General features: G+C 46.4%; 1 protein-coding gene across 1 annotated transcript in view; it reads left to right on the top strand.

Annotated features, from left to right (window-relative positions):
- The first annotated feature begins 8,891 nt into the window (after positions 1-8,891).
- Positions 8,892-11,599, top strand: part of POF1B (POF1B actin binding protein) — a 44,032-nt gene continuing 41,324 nt past the window's right edge. The window contains exons 1-2 of the mRNA XM_056859541.1: positions 8,892-8,926; positions 8,993-9,452. Of these exons, the coding sequence (XP_056715519.1) occupies positions 8,892-8,926; positions 8,993-9,452 (495 nt within the window). The remainder of the gene's footprint in view (positions 8,927-8,992; positions 9,453-11,599) is intronic.

The following is an 11,599-nucleotide window of genomic DNA, read 5'->3' as shown; positions in this document are numbered from 1 at the left end:
CAGTGCGGTTCTCCAGGGTCTCCGGTAGAGGTCTTTCACATCACCTACAGGCTGGTCCTTTAACTGGAGATGGCAAGGATTGAACCTGGGACCTTCTGTATGCCAAGCAGATGCTCCACCACTGACAGAACAAAAAGTACATGAATAAGCCTAGTGCACCCAAAACAAAACAAAAACAAAGAAGCGCATCTCAGGCCAGTTCAGGACTACCTGGCTTATTCAAAGACACAGGCTGAGAGTCGTGAGCTAAGACCCAAAAGGCTAAGAGGCCTTTGACTCACATCTCTGGCCACTTCCAAACTTTATGAGGTTACTGAAACTGGAGGGGGTAAGCAAATCCTCAGCAAAGATATTACGTTTCTCCTGTTCTTCCCTCTCTTCCTGCCATCTTATAACAGATATTAACTGGGTCCAGGACTGGAGCAGGGAGGAAGACAGTCACCAATACTGTGCCCATGAAATGGCATGCTCCTTAGATCTCTTTCCAGTCTCAACCCATTAGCTTCCTTACAGCCCATTTAGAGGCCAAAAAGGGGCTGCACTAGCGTTGGGGGCCCCTGCGCCGGCGCCACTTCCGCCATGCAGAGTGGCCACAATGCCGGCAGGGAGGGCCGGACACCGGTCTCCCGGCGCTGCCACAGCAGCAGCACACAGGGACACCGGCTGGGCCTTACACCGGCGTCCCACCGGCGCAATGCCCTGTGCTGGTGTCCTGGGGGGCATTCCCGGTAGGGAGAACGGTGGTGGGGAGAACGGCATTGCTGCGCCTGCTTTTTTAAAGGTGTGGCCTCACTGTTCTCAATGGGGCAAAATGCCCCATTTAAAAAAAGAAAAGGCCACACAAAGGCTATTTAAAGCCTTTCTGCGGCTGGGAAATGGCCCTGGAGGCGCAGCCGTGACGCCTCGGCCACACTGTCCCCGGCTGCCGAAAGGTCAGGAATGGGCAGCCCGTCAGCCTCCCCATCTAGATAGAAGTCAGGTGGCTGCTTATGCCAGTTAGTGGCATCTCAATGCCATAAAAGAACTGTAGAGAAATTGATCTCAGTTCTGCCACTGGAGTGGGCAACAAAGGCTGAAGCTGTAGAAAAGCCCTGATGCTAGCACTGGTCAACATTTTACTCTTTCAATGACTTTAGCATTTTTTAAAATATTTTTTTCTGTTCAACATATAACAATAAAACTAAAACTAAGCACACATACATTACATTATAAACAAACACACATACAAAAACCTATTCTGAAATAAACAAAACAGATTTAAACTAGGTAAACATATATAATTTCTCTGCCCTTTTACCATCTTCCCTATAATCCACTATTGCAGCTTTTATCATTAATTTAACTATGTTTTCATAATGAGTTTTCATAATAATGTTTTTCTTTCAATCATTCTATATCATAATACAAGTGCTATAAACTAGCATAGCAAAACTAGCCATTATTAATTCATAGTAAATACCATATATTCTTATATAAACTTGTTTTTATTTACTAAAATTCTGTTATTCACTATTCCTGTATATTGATAAATTTAGTTGTATTAAATAAATTGAGAGATTCATTTCAAGTTTAACACAATTTACACAACATATGCATTATATAGTTTCCAGTTTTCCTTGAACTCTTCACTGGATCTTTTGTTCACATAATTCATCAGCTTAGCCATCACTGAATACTCTGCTAATTTGTCTTCCCATTCTTCTAACTTCTTCTGATGTCTTTAGTATTTAAATAATTTCTAAGCTTGTCTTTCTCCCAGATAACTGGGATCCATGAAAGGTAAGTACAGTAAAAACAGTACAAAACATAATTCCCCAAAATAAATTAAAACTGGATAGTTCCTGGCTAGCCTGATCTCATCAGATCTTGGAAGCTAAGCAGGGTCGGCCCTGGCTAGTATTTGGATAGGAGACCTCCAAAGAATACCAGGGTTGTGATGGGGAGGCAGGCAATGGCAAACTACCTCTGAACATCTCTTGCCTTGAAAACCCAATGGGGTTGCCATAAGTCAGCTGTGACTTGATGGCACTTTCAACCACCATCTGAGAGGAAGCTTCCAAATTCAAGACACCCACAAAGCAATCATCTTGAAGGTCCAAGAAGAAGAACAATGTGCTGTCGGGTTGCAGCTGACTCATGGCAACCACACCCATGGGCTGTTCCATGTAAGAGAGGAGTAGGTCTATAAATTATGCATGGTATGGAGAGAGTGGACAGCTTTTCTCCCTCTCTCATACTACTATAGAACGTGGGGACATCTGCTGAAGCTGGAGGGTGAGAAATTCAAAACAGTTAAAAGGAAGTATTTCTTCACACAACGCATAGTTAAATTGTGGAACTCTTCCCCAGGGTGTGGTGATGGCTGCCAACTCGGAAGGCTTTAAGAGGGGAGTGGACATGTTCATGGGGGAGAAGGGTATTCATGGCTACTAGTAAAAAAAGTATACTAGTCATGATGCATACCTGTTCTCTCCAGGATCAGCGGGGCATGCCTAATAGGTTCTGTGAAACACAGGCCGGATAATGCTGCTGTAGTCGTCTTGTTTGTGGGCTTCCTAGAGGCACCTTGTGTGAACAGACTGCTGGACTTGATGGACCTTGGTCTGAACCAGCATGGCCTTATGTTCTTAGATGTGGTTTGCCATTGCCTTGTTCTACATAGCAACCGGTCTTCCCTGATGGTCTCCCATCCTTCGGTTAATGGCTAGATCAGCAGTCTCTAAATGGGGGGAAATAAATGTTTTTGAACAGCACTCTTAGCCGCTGCAGACACGTTTCTCAAATAATAGTGCTGGGTCCAACAAAACTCCCAAGTTCTTCATGCAGTCTGTCAAAGAAAGTTGGACTCCTGCTCATAGAAGGAGCAAGATGCCCTCCAAAGCGGACACGTTACCACCCAGCATCATCATCATCTTCTCAGGATTCAATTTCAGTTTATTATCTTAGCCACTCGATCACAGCAGTCAGGCAAGTGTCCAGGACAAAGACAGCCATGTCTGGTGGCTTATTTAATGATATATAAAGCTGAGTGTCAGTCCTGTGCTGATGGTATACTTCTATCTGCCATTCTAATACTAATCAATCCAATCATGTTAAATTGCTTGTGGAGCCCATGTGTAGATTAAAAACTCCTTTACAATGCTAGAAATATGAATGATCTTTCATGTTCTTACCTGGGTCTGCCAGTCTTCAAATCTCTGGGGTAGTCGTTTAATAAATTGATTCACAGTACAACCAGTGTTGTGAGAGTGCTGGTGTAGCTCTGATTTAGAAGGCCTACCTTGCAAGAGGAGGGAAGGTGTCATGGTATGGCTCAATCCTGTCAATCTCGGAAGCTACACAGGGTCAGCACTTGGAAGGGAGACCTCCAAGGAAGACTCTGCAGAGGAAGGCAATGGCAAACCACCTCTGTTCCCCACTTGCCTTGAAAGCCCCTTGCTGGGGTCATAAGAACATACGAAAGGCCATGCTGGATCAGACCAAGGTCCATCAAGTCCAGCAGTCTGTTCACACAGTGGCCTCTAGGAAGCCCACAAACTAGATGACTGCAGCAGCATTGTCCTGCCTGTGTTCCAAAGCACCTAATATAATAGGCATGCTCATCTGATCCTGAAGTGAATAAGTATGCATCATGACTAGTATCCATTTTTTCTAGTAGCCATGAATACCCCTCTCCTCCATGAACATGTCCACTCCCCTCTTAAAGCCTTCCAAGTTGGCAGCCATCACCACATCCTAGGGCAGGGAGTTTCACAATTTATCTGTGTTGTGTGAAGAAATATTTCCTTTAATCTGTTTTGAATCTCTCACCCTCCAGCTTCTGGTATTGTGAGAGAGAAAATCTCTCTAGTATTGTGAGAGAGAAAATCTTCTCCCTGACCACTCTCTCCATGCCATGCATAGTTTTATAGACCTCTACCATGTCTCCTCTTAACCACCCTCTCTCCAAGTTAAACAACCCTAAGCGTTTTAACCGCTCCTCATAGGGCAGTTGCTCTAGTCCCCTGATTATTTGGTCACCATAAATTGGTAGCAAGTTGATGGCACTTACATACTTAACTTGGAAGACTGTTAAGTCTAGAAGAAAACGTGTGCGCTTTGAACACAGAGTGTTATATAAAAGAGCTATAATCGTCTAAGGTTCCAACCCACTTAACTCCCCCCCATTCCACAACTTTACTGCATTATTTTTTTTTGCAGCATATCACATGACAAACTACAATTTGGGACAGATTTGGGACAATTTGGGACAGATGTATAAAATTTGTACATAATCTAAAAATATAATGATCTGTAGGAGGAAGAAGGTAATGGGATAGATGATGGCCAATAAATTGAAGCTCAGTCCAGACAAGACTGGGGTGCTTTTGGTCAATGAATAAGCTGCTGACTGAAGAGTCAGCCTGTCTTAGGGGTAGGGTTGCCAACTTCCAGGTACTAGCTGGAGATCTCCTGCTATTACAACCAATCTCCAGCCAATAGAGATCAGTTCACCTGGAGAAAATGGCTTCTTTGGCAATCGGGCTCTATGGCATTGAAATCCCTCCTCTCCCCAAACCCCACCCCCCTCAGGCTCCGCCCCAAAAACCTCCCACCAGTGGCAAAGAGGGACCTGGCAACCCTACTGGGGGGGGGGGTTACACTCTATCTGAAGGCACAGGTTCTTAATTTGGAGATTGTACTAGATCCTAGCCTACAGTTGGAGGCTCAGGTCTCTTCCGTGGCATGTACTGTGTGATCTAGCCATGCCATGTTCTGATCACATCCAAGTTAGATTACTGCAATGTGCTCTATGTGGAGCTGCCTTTGAAAACCGTTTGGAAACTGGTTCAAAATGCGGCAGCCGGGCTATTGTGATGGAATTGATTACAGGTATCGTAACACCCCATGTGCTGAAAGATCTACACTGGTAATCCATCTGTTTCCAGGCAAAATTCAAAGTGCTAGTTAAAAAAAATAGATTTTGTAATTAGCTATGCTATATTGTACATATATTTTTACATAATTATAATTATGATGTTTTTATTTGATATTATCTGCCCTGAGCCCAATTCGCCAGGGGAGGGCAGGATACAAACAAAATTTATTATTACCCTTAAGGCCCTTTCCTTTAAGCCTTAGGGCCAGGGAACCTGAACGACCTTCTCCTCCCATACTATCCAGCCTGACTCTAGCCTGCTTTCTGTTTCCCTGCCTTCAGAGGTGAGGCAAGTGGCAACTAGAGACAGGGTATTTTCTGTGGTGGCACCTTGCCTTTGAAACACCCTCTCCCTTGAGGCTCACCTGGTGCCTACTTTACGTTCTTTTAGGCACCAGGCCCAAAGTCATCTTTTTACCTAAGCATTTAACTGGGGCTTTATCTTTTCAGCTTTTTAATGGTCTGCTTCTTTGTAACAAATGGTTTTTAGGCTGCTTATGCCTTATTACTTGTTTTTAATATTGTGGTGATTTTAATTGCAAGCCACCTTGAGCAGAACTCTGAAGAGGCAAGATAGAAATATCCTAAGGTTTTGTTTTTGTAGCTGCACAGAATTTTTCAATTATAGGCATTAACAGAATATTATATGCAACTCAGAAGAGGTAACCTATAGAATTCATTGCTAGCAGCTGTGTTGATAGCCACTAGTTTATGGTTTTAAAAGGGGATTGGATAAATTGGTAAAAGATCTACCCATGACTATCAGTAGCAAACGTAAACAGACAAACCAAATTTTACCAGATAATACCTCTGACTAATGATGCTAAAAATTGGATATTCCCATCATGCCCTGGTGCATCTGGCTATTCACTGTTGAAAGACAAAACTAAACTGCTTGGAACGCAGTTTTTATCTTATATTTCTGGAGCCACAATTTGAACCAAACAAGAAAAGATAAGGAGATAAAATCATGGTTGTCTTCTAGAGCTTTGGAGGACTACTGAAGTCCTCTTGATTTGACGCTAAAGAGCTGATGGTCTTATTATAGGATTGCATCTTTTCCTCCAAATTTGTGTTTTTCTTATCAGCTCTTCCTACATAATTAGTCTGGGACACCCAAATAGTGTGATGAGTGATGTACAATTGCACAGATGCACAGATCTTCTTTGGTAGGAAAAGGTGCCCTTTGTGAGGTTAACAGGACTCATGCCAAAGTTACTGTGCATAGGATTACAGTCTGGCGCAATTAAGCAGATAGAAAGAATACGGGGGGTGGGGTGAGGCTTTGCCAAAGCTGAAAAAAAGAGTTTATTTACTTGAAAGAAAATTTGAAAATTACAGGTGGGCAAAAGGGGACTTCAAAAAAAGAAAAAGTTCGTTTTCCTTTACACACACACAAAAATTGTAAGACAGATTTTCCAAAAAGAGGACTATGTATTAACTGTAACAATTTTGGAAAGTTATACATTAAATAGCTGCAAAGAAAGGAGGGCTTTAAAAAAATGCAGAAGGTCTTGGGAAATTATAAACAGACCTGTTCTTTCACTGAAATCCTTTCATCGATTAAAATAATAATAATAATAAAAGGCATTTCAGCGAAAGAAATAAAAGGCTCGTTCGCTGCTCGATCTAAACAGCCCTTCCTCTTTAAATATTTTATTAGTTTTTTTAATAACAATTTTTTATTATTTTTCTGTATCATTACAAACAGACATTTCATAAAAAGAAAAAAGATACATTATTGTTGAAGATAAATTTTGGTTATTAGATAAATATATTAAAAAAAACTCCCCCTTTGTCTTCCTCCATCTTGTTAAATCTATTTGCTCTTTTGTATTAAGGATTCTAACCCTAATTTACTTTGTGTAACTGAATGTAATCACTTTACTCAATATCCGTACAGCTATAATTACTAAACATTTCAAATAAAAAAATGCTTATTTCATTATTTTAAACCAAATATAATGTAAGCATTATAAGTTTTTATTATTAAGCCTCGTAAGTAATAGTGAAAAAGTTTTTTAAAAACAAAAAAACAAAATTAAGATATCACATTTCTTTAAGTATAAATATTTTATTAGTTTTTAAGGCATTTGAAGAGATACAAATTGCAAAGAAAGGTCGAAAAAAGAAATCCTCATTTGTCGGTGGTCGAAACCAATCCCGAATACTGCAAACTCGTAAAGGGTTTCCAGGGCCCTTTACGCACGGGAGGGTTGGCCTGGGTTTTGCCCCTGTTGAGATGCCCATTTCCCCCATCTGAATTCTCAAAAACTCAACCATCAGCCCCCACGCAGAGTTCTGAGACTTCGGATGGGGGAAATGGGCATCCAGACAGGGGCCAACCCAAGGCCAAATTTATTAGGGATTCAATGGGAGTTCCATTTCTGTCAGGGCAGTTAAAGAGTTAACTTGTTTATATCAACAGTTTAGATAGTCTCAAGGTGATGATGAAATGACAAGATGTAAGTATTCTATTGGCTAGGGAATTGCCATTGCAAACGTGCAGAAAGGCACAGAGTCAGAATCGTTTATTGTAATGCAGGGCAGAATTCTGAATATACCCTACTCAGACAGGATCTGCCCTTGCTCTTCTGGCTCTATTGACACATTAGCCCAGGCCCTTTTGGAATGCCGCTTTTACAAGGAACTTCATCGCACTATATTTCCCCCCTTTTAACATACAAATCCAATGCCTCTGTGACTGACATAATGCCTTTTTTACTAAGCGACAGGGACCCCAAGGCTACATTGTCAGTGGCCAGATTTGTTTCAGTCCTTATATCCCTCCAACACTAGATATACGCTGCTCAAGATCAAGTGATCAAGGAGCTTCTAAGGGATAAAAGGAAAGGAATCGTTTATTACCCTGTTCCTTTGTTAAAGGTGTGAAACTTCTGGGACCCAGACAAAAGGGGTTGAAGCCTTAGTCCCTGCTAGCATTCCTAGGGAACACGATCGAAAGATTGTGATTTGTTTTCACTCCATGTAACCCTCCCTATTTTTAGGAAAGTAAAGGATTTTGGTTTGATTAAGAGAAAAGCCTTTGGGGCGACGACGCACGGGGGCTTGGTCCTCCTTTCATCCCTGTTTCAGCCAGGATCGAGCGCGCGCGTGTGTTCGATCCTGGCTGAAACGGGGATGAAAGGAGGACAAAGCCACCGTGCGTTGTTGTCACCCAAATTTGACACTGTGGCCATTTATTCATGGAAGGTTTTGCCTTGGATTTGTCACTCTCTAGATGCACCTTTTCCCCATCTGAATTCTCAAAGTTCTGCACGGCGGCTTATTGTTGAGTTTGGAGAATATGGATGGGGGGAAAGTGGTTCCCACCCTTTTTTTGACCAGGGACCACGAGGACTTTTTAGTTCGGCGCAGGGACCCCAAGGTTCAAAATAAAAACTCCGAGGACTTGAAAATAAACTTGAATCATCGCTGTTAGCGAAACGTTAAACTTAGCGTAATATTTGAATATATATTTTTATAACAGAGAACTTTTAATTGAAAATATTAACGTATTCTGGGTTTGTAACTTTGTTTCGCGGACCTTAATTTCGTTCTCGCGGACCCCTGGGGGTCCACGGACCCCCGGTTGGGAACCAGGGAGATCCAATGCAAAACCTTCCATGAATAAATGGCCTCTTGTGTTGTTGCGCGCTTGACCTGGTTCTCTCCAACCGCAATCGCGAGCCACCGGGCCCGGATCAAGCCCACCAAGATCTCCCGTGCGTCAAGGGGCTTGCAAGAGCGGACCGGGCGTCGTCGGGGGGGGGGGACCCACCGCCGCCCTTCCCACCGCCCCTCTCCGCCCGGGGAAGGGCAGGGAAGGGCCGGGCCGGGGCCCTGGCGAGCTGCCCGGGGCGGAGCTGGCGCGGCAGGCGTGCCCCCGGAGGCGAGGGCGGCGGACACGACTACCCTCCGCCCGGCGCGCCCGCCCGGCCAGTGCGCGCCGCCAGCCGTCCAGCCAGCCAGCATGTACGGCGTCCAGCAGCAAGTCCAGCCGACGCCGCTGCCCCCGCAGCACCAGCTGGCCGCGCCGCCGCAGATGCCCAGCTACCCGCCGCAGATGCCCAGCTACCCGCCGCAGATGCCCAGCTACCCGCCGCAGATGCCCAGCTACCCGCCGCCCCCTCCGGCCTGCAGGCCCGCCTTCGAGCCGCCCCAGTGCTACCCCTACCCGGAGCCCCCCCGGCCGCCGCCGCCGCCGCCGCCGCCGCCGCAGAGCTACGCCTGCCCCCCGCCGCCCCGGCCCCTGCCCCCCCAGGCCTGCCCGCCCCCGGCCGGCCTGCCCCGCGCCCGCCAGCACCGCCCCGCGCCGCTGCCCCTGCAGTGCCCGCCGGCCGGGCGGCCCTTCCCGGAGCAGAGCCCCGACGGCGGCACGGTGGTGTACGAGCGGGTGCGCACCTACAGCAGCAGCCCCGGCGGGAAGCGCGGCCCGCAGCTCCTGGAGGCGCCCCCCTGCGCCTCGCCCCGCGCCCCCTCCCCCGCCGACGGCTACCAGCAGGTCATCTGGAGCAGCGACCCCCCCGGGCAGGTAACGCGCCCCGTCCGGGCAGGCTGGCCGAGGGGCGCGATGGGGTGGGGGGGGGGCTCTGCGGCCCGCGGCTCGGCACACGCGCTGCTCCCGGGCCAGCAGGGCCATTTACGCACGGGAGGTTTGGCCTCGGATTGGCCGCGCCCTAGATGCGCGTTTCCCCCCCCCCGTCCCGATTCTCAAAACTCTGCCTGGGGGGGGGGTTCTTGTTGAGTTTGGAGACTTCGTCTGGGGGCGACGCGCGTCTGGAGAGCGGCAAGTGCCAGGCAAAACCTCCCGTGCGGAAATGGCCCAGGAAAGACGACCTCCGCTGCCCCCGGGGAGCCCGGCCGTCTGTCTGGGCTGGCTGCGGACCCATCCTAGCGACTTCACCCGAGGCCTTCCCTCTTCTCTGACTCATTGTTACTGTTAGGAATCTTTAAAAAAATATTTAGGTATTTAGAGCCCATTTCCCCACCCCCAAATAGGACTTAGAACATGGTTTCTGCCTCTTCGTTTTACCCTTACAACAACAACCCCGAGGTAGGTTAGTCTGAGAAAGAGGGACTGCCCCAAGAACATCCAACATCCATGGCAGAGGGGGGATATGAAGCACCTGGTCTGGTCCTCTAACCACCACGCCGCTAGCAGTGATGCTTCGAAAACGCACCCGTCGCTAGTGAGGAAGGGCATGGCCACAGCAAACACTTTGCTTCTAGATGTTCCCGAAGGCTGTCACGGTCAGAGTTCATTGGTTCTTGTAGGTTGTGTGACCGTGGTCTTGGTATTTTCTTTCCTGACGTTTCGCCAGCAGCTGTGGCCGGCGTCTTCAGAGGAGCAACACTGAAGGACAGGGTCTCTCAGTGTCAAGTGTGTAGGAAGAGTAATATAGAGTCAGAAAGGGGTTTGCTTCTAGCCTTTTCTCCAAAAGGCACTTATCCCTCGGGTTCCCCTTATCCCTCCCTTCCCAGAACTTTTCACGTGAGAACACCATAAGGAATAGACCCGGGAACGGGGTTAAGGAAGTTTGGTTTTCACTACCTGCCTCGTTTCCGAATCTTAAACTTTTGCCTTTGATGGGGTAAAATGGTTCCTAGAGGAGAAGGAGACCCAAGACCGTTGTTTGCAAGAAAACAGTTATTTATTCAGAGCAGCTGCTACCCAGAGCACTCTACCGAGTAAAAATCTCTGAGCCCCGATTGTACTGAGGAAGGGATATTTATCCACATTCAAGATATGACAACCCATCAACATTCAGGGTAAAGCTGATAACACTCCAGACATGGAGGCGGCAGTAGAGTAACAGTTTCACCCAGTTCTTGTTATGGTTTACTGTAACCCTCCATGACTCTTGCCCCAATTCCTTAGCACACAGACTCACAGAGATATTCTGCCCAGAATCAACCTATTCCCTGGCTGTCTTAATACATTTCAGTACATTTTACAGAAAGGAAAAGAGATTATTGCAAATGGCTAAATCAGTGGATCTTCCATAGTCAGGGGAAGTCTACCCTGCTGTCTGAGGAGGTAGTTGTGAATTTTCTGCATTGTGCATGGGGTTGGACTAGATGACCCTGGTGATACCTTCCAACTCTATGATTCTATTAGCTGTGCTGCTAAGGACCACATTATTTTTAATACAGATTGGGGTTTCGCTATTATTCACCTGCAGCATTGTGGTATCTATATTATTCACCTGCAGCCCTAACCGGTGTATGGGCGGTGGGGATTTAGATCTGAAAAATGATTCAGGATTCATTTGGGGGTGGGGGGAGAAAGTTAAATCTGCCACCGCTCGGTGTTGCTGTGTGGATCAAATTCAAAGCCCCCCCACAGCTGCAGCAAAGTCCAAACAAAAATTTTGAGAGGTCTGAACGCGGAGCTCTGTGGAACATGTAATTTGGCTTTACTGAATTGGCCGTGCTGGTCTTTCAAAACATCCTGTCCTCCTTAAGGCTTACTGGACTTCAAACACGTTTTGTCTAGCTGACACAGAGCTGCCAGATAAGAAAGGACATACCCCCAGTGCTGGCTCTCCTGAATGTCAGTAATTCTTCTGTCTCCTGGCTATTCCTAAGTGACAGATTTGCTCATTGTTTACCTATTAAATGCTGCAGGTGACATTTTGTACAATATGCACAGAGGGAGAATTTCCAACCTAAACTCTG

Source organism: Euleptes europaea, chromosome 13, assembly GCF_029931775.1.
Source record: "Euleptes europaea isolate rEulEur1 chromosome 13, rEulEur1.hap1, whole genome shotgun sequence".
In the NCBI taxonomy this organism is placed as follows: Eukaryota; Metazoa; Chordata; class Lepidosauria; order Squamata; family Sphaerodactylidae; genus Euleptes; species Euleptes europaea.
The sequence above is the reverse complement of the archived record's forward strand: the minus strand, read 5'-3'. Positions and strand labels throughout refer to the sequence as shown.